Source organism: Nannobrachium achirus (genome assembly GCF_963921795.1).
Source record: "Nannobrachium achirus genome assembly, chromosome: 5".
NCBI classification, from domain to species: Eukaryota; Metazoa; Chordata; class Actinopteri; order Myctophiformes; family Myctophidae; genus Nannobrachium; species Nannobrachium achirus.
In genome coordinates, this window is record NC_137814.1 from 32,819,421 (window position 1) to 32,840,534 (window position 21,114).

The window sequence follows — 21,114 nt, forward strand, 5'->3', positions numbered from 1 at the left end:
GATACATATGATGGCCGCACAGGAACATTAAGGGCTGATCTATGCATCTGTTGACTCTGGCATAGGCTATGTTAATGTCAATTCAAAATTGGCAAGTTGGCACCTCAGCAGAGTCGCCAGCAAAACGCGCAATTACTGTGCATTCAGTTTTTCTGTTGTGTCCTCTGTGGCAAGTTGGCACCTTGACAGAGTGCCGAGGTGGCAAAGCGCAAGTTGGCACCTAAACAGAGTGCAGGAAAATGGGTCAGACAATGGGTTATGGTTGTTATTGCGCCAATAGATTGCTACTTAGTATGAAAACCTCCAGCTCATGTCTGTCTGTCTGTCACACCTCATGCTCTTGCACTGACCTGTTCTGACATCACAATGATGCAAATGAATGGCCAAGACAGAATTCATTTGCACTGACCTGTTCTTACATCACGACACTTCATCCCAGTTCCGCAGAAGGATATTGCTGATCTGTTCTGACATCACAATGATGTTGCAAATGAATTCCGTCCTTGTCCCTTTTATCCCGTTGTCATCAATATCATCTCAGCTCCGCAGATAGCTGTTCTAACATCACAATGTTGCAAATTAATTCCGTCATTGTCCCTTTTAAGCCCATGTGGGTCACAGTGCGTGACACCTCATCCCAGCTCATCCATATTTGGGAAATACGGCCACATTTTGGCCAACTTGAACAACCAACCGCAACGCAAGTCACACTTGCGAATTAATTACATCCCTTCTATGCCCATATATGGGCCCATTAAGCCCATATCTGGGAATGCCCATATGGGCATATTGTGTCAGTCTCATGTGGTCTATGACATCAGACATCTATGATGTCAGACGTTAGTGATGTCCATATTTGGGGGAAAAAATTTACACATTTTGTCCTACTTAAACAACCAACCATCTATGCATTTTTTTTTAAATCAAAGTTGATCCCATGCCAAAGAGCCAGCGGTCGCCCAGCAGTCTGCTGTCACCCAGGCGGAATTCGTGCACACGCCCATGTGCAAAACAGGGAGTACCTCTCTCCCACACAGTTCCACCAGCTATGGGACCTACTGGATCAGAGTCCCGACATTTGCACTGCCCATGACAAGGACTGTGGTCCAACATGAGATTGGACCACAGCACTGTCCGTCGGACAGTCCTAGGCCTGCAGCTATTTTCAGACCCTGGGAAGAGACACAAAACTGCTTTCCACCAGCTGGTGAGTCGTGACTATATTAGAGTAATGATAAGCTAATGCTGCTGGCTAATGTACACTGTTTGGGCTTGTGGCTACGGAGAACCAGAACCACGGATTCCAAACACTGGGGTCGGGACCCATGCGTGGGTCACATCGCGGACACATTGTATATACACACACACACACACACAAACCCACATGGTAATCTCAGAATTTGTAGCTTTTTTTCTTTTTGTTGAAAGAAGTGAAAAATAGAAATAAAGCTGGCACCCCCTAGTGGCGGCCAAAAAAGACACCCAGGGATATCAGAAGAAATAAGTCATGATAAGTCATTGGCACCCTATGAGTTAACGTGCACACACTATTGACCTGATGGGAGTTCAGCCGCTACCTACCCTGTATCATGGACAACAGTTCTTGCTCTGAGACTGATCATGTCACCAACATGGCTCCTCAGCTTGAGCTTGTCCTCCTGAGGTTGCCTGAAAGAAAGGTGGCCCATTGATTTAATGTTTCTGAAGATTTCTATGGGGTGTCAAAAGTATAACCTCACTTTTGCATTCAAATATGACAATGACAACAAATGACTGTTATTTGCTCTACCCTGGGTACAGATATCTTAAGACTGTGGTTTAGTTCTATAGGACTTGGTGCTTTGCTATATATTTGACCCTTGCTGGCCTTAAGCCTCCAGACAAGTTATTAGTTATACATTAACTTCCATTGACTGCATTCTGAGAATCATTAGAGAGGTGCATGCTGGGTGAATAAGGTCCAACATTCCTTTTATGCAACAGAAGACATTGCAATGTGGGGGTTACAGACAGTACTAGCATTTTACCTTAGACTGTATGTTGTCACACATTGTGGTCAACTGACACCTTCGTGCTTTCTAATTCCTAGTTAGCACTCTTAACTTCAGTTCATCACTTTAAAAGTATGCCCAGCTTGTTGTTGTGATTATCAATAAATGCAGGAGTAGACTGTAGTGGAATGATCTTCATACAGTCCATGCACGGTTACAGCAAGCGAATAATTAGTCAAAAATCAGATCAGACATATTCAGATGTTCTAAACATCAGGGGTACATCAATCGATTGAGACCAAAAGAAGATACTTGTAATTGATAAAAGTTCAGTATTCAATAATTGTCCAAACTTTTCCGTCCTAATTAATCTTACAATGAGAAGAGGAATACCACCAAACCTGAGCCAGAACAAGGCATGTCTGGTGTGTCACAAGAACAGGACAATCAATGGTGTAAATGAACTAATTACATTTACACAAGTAATGTACTTTTGAGGTATTTTGACTTCACTGGACAGTTTTCCATACTGTAAGGGCACAGTCACACCACTTTTGTTTCTACCCATGTGGGTGGAAGCGTTCCTTTGCAGAAATCTGCAAATGGCAGCAAACCACTCCATTCACTCCATTCCCATTGAAATGCATTGGCATAATCCGCCTTAGGCCTACTTCTACTACAAATATTGTACTTTTACACCACTACAACCAGTAAGACTCCCTAATCGGGAGATAAGCGTCCGTCAGGTCGCATACAGAAACTTTAGAAGGCAATGGTAGGCAATAAGGAGGGAATATGGGAAATGGGAGAGATCGACATTTGTAGGAGCAGTGTCCAAAAATGTGCTTTGCAAAAATCAGCCTGATGGTGGCACTAGATGGGACAGATGCATGTTGATGACATGGCTGTAGAGATACTGTGTACCGCTTTGCCTGATTTTAGGTAAGGTAAAGAAGTTAAGGCATAAGGCATAAGACCTGGATCATAATAGGGCCCCATAAGTCTAAAATGCATCCATAGCAGATGCTTTAAAAGTACCATAATAAATAAAAGGCTTTGCCCCAAGGGTGGGGGCTAGTGTAGATAAATGTCCATGGAGTGACAAAATCAGTAGGATTTCTCCTCCAGGAAGCATTAAGGTGCTCACAAAGTGTCATGGCCAGCCACACATTAGATAATGTCTTGTGTGGAAGTGGAATTTAGGTCCAAATGGCTGTAATAGAGGAAAGGGGTGTGTGGGCACAGGGTCACCAACATCAGTGGGGGCCATCATCTGCAAGCATGGCAGCAGTTTGAGGTATGTTGTTTGGGACGCAAGTGGACCAAGAGACAATCTTCCTTAGAACCCTGTCTTAACAAAGATTAGATGCTAAACATGACCTGTTCAGGTCAGTTCAATTATCATTTTGCAGTGAAACCGCATTATTTAATGAGCTAGTAGCATGTATTATACAAACCATTTGAGTGGGAAAATATGGATCTCATAAAGGCTACTTCATCATTACTATTATTATTGTTCCAGTAGAGGCCAGGCAGGAGGATTAGGGCACATTATAATGAAGTGGCCGTGATTAAAGGGCCATTTCACCTCTGGGACAACCAGATCTTATTTTATTGTTGTTTTGCATCATATGATGCAAATTGCATCACTAGTACATGCTGAAATACTAAAATATCTCAAAACGGATGATCGTTGATCGTGTCCCAAAGAACAATAAAATAAGATCTGGTTGTCCCAGAGGTGAAATGGCTCTTTAACTTAACTGATCTCTTTGTTGACATATACTTTGCACATAACACAGGAGTGAGATAACCGTGACAGACCCTGTACTCACCCAAGGCTCAGACAAAGTCGGAGGCCTTTGATATGTTTATGAAATTTATGAATGTAATGAACAGGTTCTGCTGTTCTCTGCATTTTTCTTGCAGCTGTCTTGTGGGGAATATTATATCCACAGTATTTCTGGTTTTGCAAAATCCACACTCAGCAGTACCTGACAGTACCTTAGCCAAAACCTTACCTGCTGATGACAGTTGCAAGATTCTCCTGCTATTGTCACAGGTAGTTTTGTCATCTTAGTTTACGCAACGGCACATGACAAAACATTTTCCTATCCCCTGAGGTACTCCGGTCAGCAAAATATAAAGTGATTTACATATAATCAGGGACTAGCTACACCTGGGTGTAGATGAATGCAAATAAGTTAGAATAGCATACCAGTTACATACCATGGACACATACTGACAGATACAGAACAAGGCATGTAACAGAAGACCAAGCCAATATACCCTTGATTTGATGGTTATATTTCAGCATCGGCATCTTTTCTTGGAAATTGGGCAGCATATAAAAAAAGAAACAGAATGACTACAGCTAAATATCAATCTCTCTACACCATCACTGTACAATGCAGGTCTGTTCAATGCATTGAACAACCCTCTCATTAATCCACTTCTGTATCAAAAGTCAACCCCCGAAAACTCAAAAACAATCCACTTGTGTTGTCTATTAGTTTACCCATATAAACCTGATTAAAAATATGCAGATCTTCCCAATCTTTTTCGATCTATGTCTCCAAGGTGATAGTAGACATGTTTGATTTGTAGTTTGCGGTTTGCGGAGCCTGTGTCTCCTTACCCACCACAATGCCTCCATTACTGAACAAGTGATAGAGCAAATGTGGAACAAAGTAAATTAAAAAACAAAATAAAGCCCTCCTTGACCTGTCCGCAGGTACAGAAAATATAAACAAGGACTAGAAAATAAATTCTGAAATCTGAAATCCTTGCAGCTTTCAGGGGGGAGGGTGAAAGTTTTTTTTTTTTTCTTTTTAGTTTTTTTTTGTTACAAGTCTCCGATGCCTCATTTATCATTTAAACATTATTCAGTCCTTTTTAATTTCACGTAGGCCATATAAAATGTATTCCATCCTGATGTGCTTTAATATATCAGAATATGAAAATGTAGCTCAGGCCAGAGATTACGTTAAAAAAAAGTGTGCTAGCGTCAATAACACTTTACTGGTCAGATTTTGAGCACTACAATTATTTTAGGGTATCAGTAGAGACATTGGTCGAGTATTCAGAATGGCGGGAAACGCAATCCATCCAATATCAAATCCTGGCAACAGGGGGCCTAACTCCAGGAAAAAAGGTTAAGGGGCCGTGGCCAGTAAAGTCATCCAGGTCATTGTTAACAGGGTGAGGTCTATCAGAGAGATAAGGGGACGTGGGTAGTGAGTGCGGTTGAACGGGCTAGTTCCTCTCCTGCACAAATACAGTCTCCTGTGGACAAAGCCCTGCCTCTTGCAATGTGATGTCATAGTCCAAGTGGGCAAGCTTCCGTCTGGGGAAGTTAGTGACAAGTTCAAAGCGTTCATTGGGGTAGCCTTTTGACTGGACGTGTCTCACCAGCGCCTGTGATAGGAGAAAGTAATACAGTGATTGTAAGAAAGATTGTTATAACAAATCATACAAAAAACATGAATTGACCACCATGTATATAGTCAGAGAATTTTATCAGAATAATGTCAAATCTGGGAATAAATTCCTTACCAAGAAATGTCTTCACCAATGTGTGTGTCTAGGAAAAGTTGTCTAAAAAAGTTTGAAATTCAAAAATCCTAGGAGAATCTTTTACAGCTGCTGAAAGTTGGGCTCAGGAAGAAAATACACAGAAAAAAAATCTTCTTTAAGTAGCATGTGAGGGGTCTAACTAGGTGGTTGTCATGATTCTGAATCCATTGCAAGCATTTGTTTTGCACAAACTGTGAAAAGTGACGTCTCATCACTAATCCATCGTTTAGTAGTATTGTGTATAGAAAGTCAATGGGAGCCCAACTTTCAGCAGCTGTAAAAAATTCTCATAGGAATTTTGAATTTCAAACTTTGTTAGATGTGTTACTAGACACCTTTTACACACACATTGGTGAAGACATTTCTTGGTAAGGAATTTTAAACAGATTTCATTAATATCCCGACTAATAGAGCAGAAGCACTGATAAGAATAGATAAGTTGTCGTCTCACCATAAGCTTGGCTTTGGATGACAGAGCAATCTGTTCTCTCTGCCCATCTGGGTAACGAAGCATCAACCTTGCCTTGGGACCTAGGATTAAAAATACAAATAAAACATCAACATCATAGAGAAACAACAAACAGTATTTGTTCAACTACATGTGGACTCATACATACAAACAGGGACACTGGGGCTTACCATTATCATCAAGGCAGTCAGAGGGTTTGCTGTCACTGGCATTGGAAGGACCAGCACTTTGGGTTGCTGCGTTACAGTGGTTCTTTCCAGAGTCTGGGGCGGGTGGAGAACGACTTGGGCCTGCAGCGGAGGAGGGCTCTAGGTGGTTCTTTTTGCTCTCCTCTTTTCTGTGGCTGTGGTTGTTTTCTTTGTGTGGGGACTTTCTGTGCTGTGTGGGGGGGCTGTCGGGATGGAGAGGCTGAGGGGCCGGGGCCGTGGGAGGGGCTGGGGCGTGTCTGACTGAGGAGATCTTCTCCTCCTGGGCATCTGGCGTGTCGTCGTCAGAGCCGTCGACGGAGATGAGGCCCTCGCTGTCCGAGAAAGGCTCTGCGTCCGAGTCGTCCTCCGAGCGCGGGGAGTCAGGGGCCTCCGCGGCGGAGCCGGACTCGTAGTGGGTCTCCTGTAGAGATGCTCGGATGGCTGCCTCCAGCTGGCTGTCCTCACTGGCATCGATCAGACTCTCCTGAGACAGGAGGACAGACAGTATGCAGATGTTAAGAAGCTGAATGACAGCAAAGTGAAACAACATAGAGAGCCTTTTTTAAATCTGTCCCAAAAGCGTAACTAAACGATGAACACTAGCTTAGGTGAGCAAAGTGTGTTCCATGTAGACAGACAGGCACAGAGCTAGACAACACAACATGGGTTGTAAACTATTATGGAATTTGTCTCATAGAAGTACAAAACAATCGAAGAAAAAAAGTAAAAAACAATACATGTTTTTACATTAATACTAACTTATAACCTATCCATGGCATATTGAAACACGTTGGGGAGTGGCGTGCTGACCTGTAATGTCACCCCCTTGCGAATTGTTATTTTACATCACACTCTCCTCGTTCTTCTTTTCTCCAGTCTCCATCAACAAGAAAACACCATACACCTTGACTGTCACTATAGCTCCCCCTTGTGGAAGGATCAGAAACTCACCAGCCAAATGCCAATATCAACCATTTTCATTTCTCCTAGTACAATGACTGAGGACATTTGTCATTTAAACCAGTGGTTCCCAAACTTTTTAACTTGTGACCCAAAGAGAAATTAGACGTTTGCCTTGGGACCCAAACTAGTGAAAAATTATTCATGGAATTTTAGATTTGTTTGTTTTAAAATGTATGAAATCATTTATTTTTAAATATTGAATAGAAAATGTAGACCTTTTTCATGTAGGAAAAGAAAATGGGATTTTTATTTGAGTCATGACCCATAAAAATTGGTCCGTGACACACGAATGGGTCCTGACCCAGTGCTTGTGAACCAGTGATTTAAATGAGTCACTGAGGAACCACTCACCTCCTAAAACAAGGATATATTGAGTGTTGGAGTAAATGCCAATTAATGCTGCTGACGTGTCATTTCACATCATTGATCCTGGCATCAGCATTTTGTAGAGAAATACTCAGTAGACAAGGTTTTATTTGCCACACTAATCTCTTCATATCAGAACAAAGGGATTTAGGTTTAAATAGGTTCCCTTTAACTTTTTCAATTGCAATTTCCATTTTAGCGATTGCGGTCATCATGTTTTTACAGAATGCCTCCTTTGGGCCGAGCTGAAGAGGGTCAGTGAAAAAAAACATTTGGAAATCTCATAGCATCACACACTACAGGATAATCTTAAAACATTCTCTAAAACACAAAAGGATTTTATTGAGATTATCGGACTGCGCCTCATTTCATCTCACGTGATCACAAAACATGCGGAAACAGTAGCAGAGTAGCAGACATAACGAACGAAACATTAAACTTCCAATGGTGACTGGAAAGACAAGTTATAGACAGTGTTCTTGCCACATGACATCCAAGCTGTCCTACAGGTTGATTTGGCCAGTCGCCATGCCAAAAGTCCACTTATTCACTTGAATCACTTCACATCTGTCTCCTTGTAGAACGCCTTTCTTTCTCTCTGTCGTATGTGAGTGCCTCCCACCTTGCTGTTCCACTTTAGAACTGTCTCCACCAGGCTGAAGGCGTGGAAGAGACTATGATTTTGCCACCGACCGTCCGTCCGTGTGGGTGTCCATCTGTCTATGTACAGCCAACTGTTCTATATCTGGCAACGTTTGGCCCAATTAACGATTCCTTGGATACAGAGCAGAAACCCCACCTTTTTCATATCGGCTTGTCATAGCGCCACCAGGAGGCCATTTTTTTTTTACATGACTCATACAGATTTTTTCCAAACATCACGCAAATCGGTACACATTATAGTCATGTGATCAAGACGGATCTGTCCAATTCTTCATATTTCATCCTGATTGGCTAAGATTGACCCAAGGAGTGTTTTATAAGGAGGTCAATGGCAGTGGGATTTTGCTGAAACCATACCCAGATATGGAAATTACTGACTTCATAGAATGGCCACATGACTGAGATATGCATGGACGCAGTGCCATTATAAGCCTGTCTTGTTTGTTTTATCATCTGCCTCATTTGTATGGCACTTTGGGTCCACTGTGCAGTTTTTAAATGTACTACATAAAGGTGACTTGACAGACAATTATTGCAGATCATGTAGATTTTCACCCGATTGCAATCTCTCTCGTGGAAGGTTTCCGCTCAGTTTATGAAAATTATATACATCTCTTTTATAATGTATTAGTGGCTAAGCCATTGCTGAAATCTAAGACATGGGAAGCGAAGGTTGCTTCACTTGGATTTTTCCAACTGGGGTGAAGATACTGAGGCGACCGTTTGTGTCGACCTGCTTGCGCCGTACGTCATTTCGTCTTTGCATTCACTTTGTATGTAATCGTGCTGCTCGAACTATCCAGGTTTGAACGCACCATCAGCCTTGTTCAGACTGCATAAAACAAATCCGACTGCAAACAGGATAGGAAATCAGATTTGGGCTGCCAGTGAGTCTTAATAGGGCCTAAGTATAAAGGGTTTAGGTGGTTACGAATGTCTAGTTAATGTCAAGCATTACCCGACAATCATTATCCAAATAAAGACAGCAATCAAATACTCACAGAACGAGCTCGTTTTGCAGGGGGCGCGTGGCAGGATGGTCCATCTAGTTGTCCGTGCTCTGCCAGGAAGCCCGACACCTGCTCCAGGAACGACGCCACATCCAGCTGGTTCCACTCCACCATTTTTTGACCTAGGTTGGATGCCAAGACACAGGTATCAGAACCTTTAACATGTCTCCAAAGGCGTTACATGTAGCTACGCTAAAATTATATTTATTATATTATATTATTTAAGCTTAGCAAATGTCAGATTCGCAAAACATTCAAATAAAATGGGAATGGGTCATCACATCAGTGGTTCTCAAAGTAGGGTCCGGGGACAGCCAGGGGTTTACCACAGCTGTTTTACCACTTTAACCCAATTATGCTTCAGCGTTCTAAGAATAGCCAATTTAAAAACAAAAGAAAATCTTATGTTTCCATGCATTCATGGCTGTGGTTGATATGCTGTTGTGTTAAACCATTGGTTTAAACCTCCGACCAGTGCAACCACTAGAAGCAGTGTTATACCTTCAGAAGAAAACAAAAGCGCCTTTCAGACGGAGCGCGGTCGCAGCTTCCTAGTAATTCATTTTCAATGAGAGGCGGGCAGTTATTTTGGCCGTGCGGGGAAGTTTAGGTGCGGCGAGGCCAGCGGGCGCGGTTCCGTGAAATTCCCCCTCGCGTGCTCGTTCGTGGATGCGCTCGAGGGTGGCGAGAGCTGGATTGTGGTCAGCTTTTCTTTACACGCTTGGCGGCTGGCGCGCTGAGGACACAGGCGTAATATCGCCCGGCATTTACTCGCGGAGCGATTGTGTTTATCGAACTATCCAGGTTTGAACGCACCATCAGCCTTGTTCAGACTGCATAAAACGAATCTGACAGCAAACAGGATAGGAAATCAGATTTGGGCTGCTAGTGAGTCTTAATAGGGCCTAAGTATAAAGGGTTTGTCTCCACATGAGACCGCAGCGCAGCCCCTGTGCCCCGTCTGAAAGGCGCGAAAGGCTTCCCTGAATAGCCTACTACAGAGCAGATTATAATGCATATAATATACACAAACATTGAGGAAACTTAACTTCAGCCAATTATATATCCCCTTCAATAATACCAATAGCTATTGTGTTTTATATAATCTTTATCATGGATTAGACACCTTTACAATGGTGTACAGCTTGTAAGCATCAGGCATTCATGGAATGAGCAGCAACGTGTGGGTAGTGCCCCCCAAATGTGCCAAAATGGCCTGCAATAATTGTAAAAACGTATATATGTGGTTTTTCTTCTCCTTATTACTGTGGGAGAGTGCAATCATTTAATGCAACAAGAATGAAGGGTGTGAAGAATCACAGGCAGAAAGACAGACAGATACAGAGATCTCCATATATGGGCATAAATTGGACACAGTCAGACAGATGGGGAACGGGTACAACGAGCATTGCATAACCAGAGGGGCATGCATTCCCAACAGGGATCGACCTGTTAAAATGTAAGATGAAGTAGGGAGATTTCTGCCTGTCAGTGACAATATGCTGCCATGTCCTCCAGTCAGGACTCACCTGTGCGGGGGTCCAGGATAGATATGTATGGGAATTTTGACAGCTTGTAGAACTGGATGTATCTCTGTCCCTCTTCACTGTCATGATATACCTGCAGTTTGTAACAAGCAGATAAAGTGGTGTAAGGCAGGCATACAATGGGTGATTTTAGTTTTTACTACCACTCATGCTGTACAGGTAAATCGTTCGCAACATGTTCACAATGTATGTGCTGCGACCGATGTGTTTGAATTGGCTTGGTGATAAACGTGACTGTTGACAGTTTTTGCACATGTATTGATTACTCCTACTAATAAACACTTGGAGATAAGTATTTTTGCAATATTATTGAAATTCTGTAAGTACATTATAATGGCCAACTTGTTAAAGGGTAGTTTTATAATAATTGCATTGTGCATTTTTCCCTTCTTTTTTAAATTTAATTATTTTGCTGTTTTTTGTTTCTAAACATTAATGGTTTGAATTGTGTTTAAACATTTACACAATGAATCCCACCTCTAGTGTCAAGGCTAGGTTTATGTAGCCTGTGTACCAGCCTGCTATGCTACGTTCCGTGGATTTGTTTTGTCACTTTGTCGCTTCTCAGTCTGGCAAGCCCTCCATTTGACTTGTATTTCCGAAAGTCACCTGTTACATAGGTGGCGTTGTTGCTTGGATGTTGTTCCAATGAATCAAGAGTAGGGTTAAGCCCTTATCAAAGTCTGCGGTGAAGAGCCTATCACCGCAAATTTTAGGTGATAAGCTGTCCACCTAAAGTGAGAAAACAAGTGGAGGCCATCATAGTCAGTCACGGTGAAGTCCTATCACTGTCACTGACTGGTCTAGATCGACCAATCAGTCAACGGGGTGATGGGCCGATCTGTCTGAAAGTAAAACAGAGAGATGTGTCGGGGTTCAGTGCAGTGTCGTTCGGAAATCCAGTGCGCTGCGCACTGGGTGTGCTGAGTGCACGCACTGAACAACTCTACTCAGAAGATGGGGTTTGGCGGTGTGGTGCGTCAGTACGGTGTTTTGATTCATTGGTTTTCATGGCTATGTCTTGAGCGCTTCTCAGCTTTGAACAATGGAGGAAATGATCGCGAAATGCCCCATTTGCAGCTTGATAGGTCCTTTTGGGGTTTATTGTTAGACAAGCATCAACGTGTAAACTAACAGCAGGAAGGCCATTGTTATGAATTAAATTACCTTTCAATAGTAACGTTACGTTAGCAACTGCTGCTTTTCAGGAAGTTCTCCTTCAGAGTTCAGAGTGAAAAAGCACACAGCTGCCCCTTAACTGGTCGTTTCGTAAATAAGCCACACTGAGTGCACTCTACAACGTCACCGCCCACTGCACTCACTACACTGAGAGCACACCCGGTGTGCATTTCCGAACACACCCTATGTCATCAGCCAGCCAAAACACAGTGGTGTATTTGTCCCACCCCACACCACAGACCAATCGTAAGCTGCAAGTGTTTCCACTTGCTTTCTATGTCCCACCTCCCTTGGAGATAGAAGCCTGGCCAGACTGAGGAGCGAAGTGACAAAACAAATCCGACGGAACGTAGTGTAGCAGGCTGGTATCCAGGCTAAGGTTTATGAGACATACAGAGTCAAGCAAAGTGAGAGGGTGTTAATTCACACACCTGCCAGAAGATGAAGTGTTCTCTGATGATGGTCCTGACAGCATCGTTGCTCCATACGTCCCTGTTCAGACACTGGCAGGCAAAATCCTGCACGTTCTGGATGTTGATCATCAGCCACTTATTCTCTAGCTGACCGCAGTCTTTTGCCTATGCACAGAGGAACACAACATCATCATCAGAGGGTGTAGCGGTTCAAGGGTTGAAACACCTGATGACGATGGCTATTGCCTGAAGACATCAACTCTTCCTGGCCAAGGCTACATTCACCAAACGTGAATGAAGAAGAAGCATCTTTAGATGCAATTATAATCATGGGATCTAGTGTTAAGTAAAATCCTTTTGACTATTTCTTTTTACCGTTAGTGCACCTAAAAGCTCTAGTAACACACCAATTACCACTTCCCCGGCAGTGCGAGGGCCAAGCAAGATTTCTTTAGCATAGTAATCTTTTCCTAATCCCTGTGCAATACTGTCCGTTATCCTTTTTAATTTTTATATTAGTATTATTTGTTACTCCTCCTAGCTGTATCTCTTTTTCTTTATCTGTTCTGTCATTCGTAACTGTATTGTCATAACAACTGAATTTCCCCCACAAGATCAATAAAGGTCTATCTAGTATTAATTTAACACTGAAGAGTGTGCAAGTGCAAATGGAACAAAATGGACCCAGTCCATTAGATTACAAATGTAAGAATAACAAAAAAAAACAATGGCAACGCAATATCACACTTTAGATAATAAAAACAACAAAAGCACGAATCTGGGATATAGTCAGAAAACAGGGTAGAAATCCCCACCAAAAAAAAAAAAAAAGAAATCGGCAAATGTATGGTAGAGAGAAAGATTACATTAAAGAAACAGCTGTATATTAGCTGATGTACCGACAACAGAACAGACATGCTTGTTGTCACATCCACCATCAGAATTATCATTCAACATTCAGAACCCGCGTAGAGTGAGTAGAGTAGTGTAAAAGATCCAGCGAGTGTGTGCTCACCGTCTCAAAGCTGCCTTTGTGCATGAGCTCAATGGGGGGGCGGAAAAGGTCTGCCAGGGTGCTCAATTTCTTATCCACTGCGCTACCATTGCGCAGCTCCTGCTCCTGGCGAACTGGTTAAAAAAACATGGATACTTAGCCACTACAGGAGGAAACAGTACAGCTAGGAATACAATGACAGAGAGCAGACATACAGAGAGGGAAACCCCAAAAGAGACTGAAAGAAAGACAAGAGATTTTTCCGTCTAAGTGCATTATCCAATAGCATTTTCTTTACTAGGCTTGCTCTTAAAAAGGCAGAAGAGAAAAAGGAGACATTAAAGGGATAGTTCACCTCCAAAATGTTTTTTTTTCTTTCTTTTTCTATCGATTACTCACCCCATGGAGACTCGACATTTCTTGTCGCATTCCTAAGGCAATAATGTGAGGAGACTCAGTGTCTCCATAGGGGACAAAGCAGGTTCTTTGTGTCTCCATAGTAAACCACTGCTGGTCATCAAATTATTGGCTTAGGAATGCGAAGAAAAATAATCATAATAATAAAAACTATCCCTTTAAAGAGACTCACTTGTTTCAGTTTGGAAGTCACGGAAGCCATCAAATATGGATCGAGCAGGTCTCCGTCGCTTTGGCACTGCAATTATAATGGACATGGAAAGCACATTCAGACACTGAACAAAAGACTGACTGTTTGAAATGACTGAAATGAATTATGTGTGAACTTTCAGTCAATGGAAAGACAAAGTAGAGTTCAGTACATAACATCACCTCCAAACATTGGTTCCGGTTCCACCAATATGTCTTGCTTCTGGGGAATGGGTGCTCGTACCTCACTGAAACACAAGACAACAGGCATTAACTCATTCACTGCCAATCCTGTTTTTCAGGAATTTGATGTTTTGCCCACATCGCCAATCACATGTTTTTCACTTTTTTTGCATTTTTCACACGTTAGCGTTCAGCCCCATCTTGTGTTGTTCTTCTAACCGTCAGCTCCGTCTCTTGCCAGTGCCACCATGGAAATGTTTAATGCACAATGCATCACCACATCATGAAGAAAAGGCTTCATTTCATGAGCAATGCCTGGCCTTTCTTCCAGGAATGCCTTGCTTTCAAATGTAAACCTCCAAACTCCATGGCAGTGCTTCTCATGTACCGACCTCCCAAACCAAATCCATTCTTCCTCCCTGAGATAAATGATGTACTCACCTCACTCTGCACCATGTCATCCATCATAGTGATCTGAATATTCATGTGGGCAATACCTTGTCATTTTGCAACGCGAGGAGCTCATTCGGCTTGATTTTCTTGCAGGTGGGATTTATGGCTCTTTGAAGTGAGCCGAGCCGGATATCTGCGATCCGTTCCTTTTCAAAGAGCCGTTCAAAATACTACATGTAAAAAGTACAAACATTCTTTACTACAATGTACAAAATACACAAGTAGAAGTGTAATTAAAATGTACTTGAGTAAAAGCACTAAAGTATTGGTATCAAAATGCACTGAGTAGTCCACCCCCCAAAATGACTTTTTTTCTATTGATTACTCGTGCCATGGAGACTTGAGTTCAATAATGTGTTGTAGACTATTTGTCGCATTCCTAAGACAAAAATATGATTATAGCACATTTAGCCCCATATTGAATAGAAAGTACTCAATATGCAGAACGTCACATTTCACAGGTTTTCCAATTAATAACATTTGGAAAAATCATTTGACAATAGCAGATCTACAAGCTCACAATGTGTCGCAACGTGACACATTGTGAGCTTGTAGATCGGCTAATATTTTCAAATGGCGGAAATGTATATGGCCAAAATGTAGGCCTATATAGGGTTGAAGTGATTTGTAATTATAATCAAAATCTAGAAAGTAACAAAATAACTAAAAGTAACTAAAATGAGACAGTATTTTGAACGGCTCTTTGAAAAGGAACGGATCGCAGAGATCCGGCTCGGCTCACTTCAAAGAGCCATGCAAGAAAATCAAGCCGAATGAGCTCCTCGCTTTTGCAACAGAGTTCCTGAGTGTGCTTGGAGTGTCTTGGCCTGCAGCAGCACATTGAGGTTCCTACTCACATCAAGGGCAGGGGTGCACCCTTGACCAAGTTATCACCGACTCTGCCCCCATTAAAGGGGAAATTCAGACCAAAACATATCCCCCCCTAAATGTACCTTTTTTATACATGATCCTGCCTGGTTTGGTGGATTTCACTCATTGTTACTCCTCATCTGAGTTTTGACAACCCCTCCTCACAGCTAAAATGGGGCTTGTGTGACTCCAATCGCTTATTTCAGGCGCTCCAAAATTCTGCTAGAATAGTGATCTACGCTCACGTAGTACGCTATTCTAGAAGCTTACTACGCTAGAAGCGTACATATGTTCTCATTCATATTACTGGATTCAAGCGATCAACAGCCTAACTAGATTATATTCGTATGATGCAATTTTTTCTTATTTATACCACAATGACGCGTTGTGTATATACTGGCTGTAATAACTCCAGGAAAAATACTTCTTTACGCTACAGAATAGTGCTGGGCGATTCTTGCTAAAATGACAATCTCGATTTTCTTCCTCAAGAATCTAGATCACGATTCTCTCACGATTTTTTTAGAGCATAAAATGAAACCAAATAAGGGTTCATTTGGGTTTATAAAAAAAAAAAAGTTTGATCAAGAAAAAAAAACATTTATTTTGAAGTCTGCAGACCGGGAAAATGCGCCAAAAAAAGTCCACTGACAAATTCAAGAATTGACAATTGTCTAACTTGACAAATGCTATGTTGCTTGCTAGTGCTACATCTTCCTTCAATCACATGTTAACATCTGTCGGACAGACAGTCACAGGGAACCACAAAAAGTCTAGCTCTGCAGGTGTTTTTATTTTTAATATATAGCCCAGGGACTCATTCATGTCATGGTCCTGGGGTCCGGGGGATGCGCCTCCATTGGAGTCCATGTTAAAATAATTTACCGGGTCGCGGTAAAAGAAAAACATTTTAAAATTCCACAGACACCACCATTGTTCATGGGTGAAAGCATCCTACTTTACCCTACGTTAACACAAATAAAATCCACGTAGAAAGTCTTAAACAGGCGATAGAAACGTCAATGTTTTGATTCCACCGACGTCCGACGCCATTTTGCACGCCCAAATTCATTAGGGGCACATGTTTTAGTAGTTTTAGTAGTTCTAAGTTCAAACATTAGCCAAATTGTAAAATAAATAGAAATAGGCATACACTTTGAAAATAGCCGATCTACAAGCTCACAGCGCTCGAAAACATTGTATTGAGGACTCATAAAACTTTTCTGGGACCCATTTGAATCACCACCTGGAGTTAACGCTATGGACCAGAGCTATGTGTGTGTGGTAGAGAGAGAGGAGACGGCGATGGAGACAGAGCTTTGACTGCGTGCGGTGTGTGTGTGTGTGTGTGTGTGTGTGTGTGTGTGGGGGGGGGGGGGGGGGGGGGGGGGGGGTGATAGAGAGAAGGGGATACGGTGAGTTTTGCTCAAACGTAGTGTGTGCGGACTGTTGCATTTTTATTTCTCATGACATCATAAAATCGCCGTAACTACATAGGAGTCTGAATCGAGATTGCAATCCATTTCCGATTCATCACTCAGCACTAACTACAGAAGTTACGCTGTAAGCGAAGTCGCCGGAAGTCTCGCGATACGCGAGAATCTTGCCTAAGCTATGGAAACAGTAAACACAGCCGTGTTCTCATGGATTACTGCATGTGGTGGTCCAACAGCACGTCGGTGTCTTTGAACTATGAATAGACGATTGATAAAGAAAAAAACAATTGTGGAGCTCCTGAAATAAGCGATTTTGGGAGAGTCGCACAAGCCCTATTTTAGCTGTGAGGAGTTGTCGTCAAAACTCGGATGAGGAGCAACAATGAGAGAAATCCAAACCAAATCCAAATGTATGACAAAAGGCTCATTTAGGGGGGATATGTTTTGGTCAGAATTTCCCCTCTAATAACCTGAAGGACTACAGTCTGGATGTCATTGTGTCTGACCGACCACAAGGTCAGACACACCAGAGACAAGGTCTCAATGACCTTGACATTTTTGCTGCCCCCTACTAGACCTAATCATCAAATGGTTTTCTGAAACTGGAAAAGCATTGACCCAGCCCCCATGACCACAGATCTGGAAAAGCATTGACCCAGCCCCCATGACCACAGATCTGGAAAAGCATTGACCCACCCCCCATGACCATAGATCTGGAAAAGCATTGACGCAGCCACCATGACCACAGATCTGGAAAAGCATTGACCCAGCCCCATGACCATAGATCTGGAAAAGCATTGACCCAGCCCCCATGACCACAGATCTGGAAAAGCATTGACGCAGCCACCATGACCACAGATCTGGAAAAGCATTGACGCAGCCACCATGACCACAGATCTTCCGCAAATCTCTTGGGTCCTTCCCACTTCTCAGTCTCTGCATCAATGGATGAAATAGTGGCTCACTATAACACCTCATCCGCACTGCACGCGAGCGAGTGACACAACGTCCTGTGAAATAGTGTCCGCATTTACAGCATCGGACATTGCTCAACCTTGCTCAAATAGAGGCTCCCGAGCGAAAACAGGAGGGGTGGACGACATCGCGACACAACGCGTTGTTGCTCACGGTAGGCCAGGACGTCCTCATTGAAACAAATGTACCGGTATTTTAATGAGATTTCGTCGCTCGCGTCGCGTTGCATCGCGGGCAGTGCGGATGAGCTGTAACACATCCCTGAGCAGTAGGAGTGTAACGATACATTTAATAGCGATACGATATGCATCACGATACATGGTTGACGATACGATACATGGACTATATTGGTTCATTCATGGCGATACAATACAATATGATTCAATGATTTTGAATCGATGTAGGAACTATTTAGCAAAGAAATTAAATCTGTGTGAAACGTGTCAATAGTGCTGTTTTTTGGGATCTATTATTATGGCTATAATTGTAAGTAAACACTGTAATTCTCTACTAAATGCATGGACATTATATTCAACACATTATTATGGACAAAGCCTCACCTTGAAATGAATATAGAGATTACACACATTTATCGATAGACCAAGAGTAGCTATATGGAATGTTAAAGTAATTAGACCCCTCTTTTTCATTTTCCTTCTTAAAATTGCTAAATACAAGTCACAAAATAATACTTTGTTTCTATACAAATCAATTATTTGCATTGCAAAACTATACAAAGCCAAACAAATGTAATATTTTGCTTTTGCATATCGATATAGTAGATCATTGCAAATTGAAATCGATTTTTCAATTCAGTTACATTATCGTTACATTCCTACTGAGCAGTGTTTTTGACCTCCATGACCCTGTTATGATGCATGAGGTGAGATTGTCCTGGAATGACGTTCAGACACTCACGGCTCACTGTGCATAAACTGGCTTTCCATGAACTTCAAAAGGGTCCCTTAAAGATGCTCAGTCTCAGGTCTACTCCAACCTAACAAATAAATAAACAAACTTAAAATGTCCCCTTCTTTGACTATCTGTAATACCAATCCAATTGATATTTGCTTAACCCGGTCTTCTACCCTGAGCCATCTCAAACAAGCAAAAGTGTGTTGCAATTGGGTGGGTCATGGAGTTAAGGCCAGGCCAGACAGACAAACCAAACCATTTGTAGACCTCTTGCCACAGAGCCATGCCATAAAAACAATCCAGTGACAGTACATGGAAAAACAAGGTTTAAGTAATGAAAGGACACCGTCCCAACTTTAAAATCTTGGATACAACAGGTGAGAAGGGAGAACATCATCTTACTCTTCAGGAGGAGGACCTCTGCTGCTTGAAGCTGCTGTCGAGCCGGAGCTGGTGCTGGGCTCCTCTGCAATCCCTCCTCCATCTAAAAACATGGTCACTGCCATCTCTAAATTGTTGTTACATGCCTCTAGCATGTGTTGTCCTACGCTCTCTGTGGCCCCTGGAGGAAACAAAACGTTATTTTTCTATGCACATATTATTTAAATTAATACTATAAATACAATATACAATAAAAGACTATACATAGAAACTGACACCATTCACAATGTATTTGTATATATTATGTAGGCAAGCCCCCACAAACCCAAACAAGTCCATAATGCTCAAATAGCTTTGACCGTGGCTTGGTGAACAAGGTTCCACAATATTCTGTATTACATTATTTATTAGGGGACTAAAAATGGAAGTTGATCGCTGTGCAAACAAATATTCAAGGCATGTTGTATGTATGTCGGTTATGTATGTGGTGAGTGAGTGCACAGTCCATTATCATCAGTTTCCTGTTAACTGCGCATGTCCGTATCACTTTCCCAAGTCTTGCTCTACAAGCAGCCCCCATCTGGCTAAGCCATTCGCTTAAATACATTGATGTAGTTTAAACTCAGCACAATGCAATACAACGCACTCGCATTATTAGGCAATTTATAGATTAGATGGCGATTTCGATCGAGATGCCGACACGCGAGGCGAGAGCAGGCAGGGATGTTTGATTCGCAGCCAGCCAGCCAGCCACCACTAAACATGAGGCGGAGCTTCCACAGACACAGCGCAGGCTGGCTGATGGAAGGAAAATGTTAACGTCCATAATGATTCCACATACAATACAATCAAACCTACAACACAAAAGGCAACAGGCCAAGCCAATCTCGCGGTAATCAATAATACCAATCTGAAAGGCAACCTTAGCAGGTATAACGCCTCCGCCTTGTGGTTTTAACATGCCTTTTTGTTCGGAATTTGGTGTAAAGTTGAGCAGCTAAAGCTGCACATACTTGTCGGCCCTCCTCCCCGGCTGGCTGCTCCTATGTTCCCCATGTACAGGAGCACTAACAGGGGGCAGTGCAACACTTCATGCCCGCTCCGTTTCCTGGGGGAGCCGCTTCGCTGCGGGAGCGAAGTGGCTTTTAATGAAAAGCGTCCCGTGACGACTCCATCAAGCAAAAGCAAAAGGGAATGTTTTTGCTTACCTGTAATCGCTGTGAATTGTTGTATTAACCCATTCACCCCCGGAGCTGATGCGTCTCCGAGCGCCGCCATCTTACCGCCACAAACAACAACACAAATGTTGCGCGTGCGTTCCGTCGTCCCTTCCCCTGGCGCAAAAGGCCTGACGTCACAAGAGAGTCGTGTTGAATTATGGGTAATGTATTTTTTTCCCCCTGGCCCTACGTGATTGCCACTTGTTTTAGACTCGATGGAGTTGTTGTTCAGAATGTAATATCAGAATTTATGAGATACATGAAGTGGTTCCTGTGTAAATGAGCTGAAAAGCTTACTAGGATTTCCTTTTAGTTCACCTTGTACCAGTGATTTGTCCTGTCAGTGAGCTGTCATGAAACTACTTTTCCTATGCAACCTACTAATAAATTCTTCAATCAATCAACAATAATTTAATTCATCATTAAAACAATGATAATACTAACAAATGTCCCTACTCCCTAGATTCAAGTTTGTTGGAGGTCACTATTTGAAGACATTATAGGAAAATAGGCCTACATGTTTTATACTGCCATTATTACTACTCTATTAGCTACTCATATTTTTTTTACTTTAAATGTTTAATTGTAGACCAGGGTCAAAGTTACGTATTTCATCAAAGAGTAGCATGTCAATACTAATCTATCTTTCTTGACCCACAGTTAATTTGATTTTTCTTTTGAGATTATTTTTTTTTTCAGTTCAACAAAATAAAACA

General features: G+C 42.3%; 1 protein-coding gene across 1 annotated transcript; it reads right to left on the reverse strand.

Annotated features, from left to right (window-relative positions):
• Positions 1–4,282: 4,282 nt before the first annotated feature.
• Positions 4,283–20,477, reverse strand: ubxn7 (UBX domain protein 7). Its single transcript, XM_080726342.1, has 11 exons — positions 20,387–20,477; positions 19,200–19,359; positions 14,149–14,213; positions 13,949–14,014; positions 13,381–13,493; positions 12,384–12,530; positions 10,756–10,846; positions 9,218–9,348; positions 6,207–6,708; positions 6,019–6,098; positions 4,283–5,408 (listed from the first exon to the last, which is right to left on the reverse strand). Exons 1-11 carry the CDS (start codon positions 20,454–20,456, stop codon positions 5,247–5,249), a joined length of 1,587 nt encoding a protein of 528 aa, XP_080582468.1. The 5' UTR covers positions 20,457–20,477; the 3' UTR covers positions 4,283–5,246.
• Positions 20,478–21,114: the final 637 nt, after the last annotated feature.

Bases quoted from the DNA above. Each gene is read 5' to 3' on its own strand.
- ubxn7 (XM_080726342.1), bottom strand. From the start codon at position 20,456: ATGGCGGCGCTCGGAGACGCATCAGCTCCGGGGGTGAATGGGTTAATA. The intron at 6,709-9,217 runs GTGAGTATTTGA...CTCCTGTCTCAG, and splicing joins CTGCAAAACGAGCTCGTTCT to GAGAGTCTGATCGATGCCAG. The intron at 6,099-6,206 runs GTAAGCCCCAGT...TTTTAATCCTAG, and splicing joins TGACTGCCTTGATGATAATG to GTCCCAAGGCAAGGTTGATG.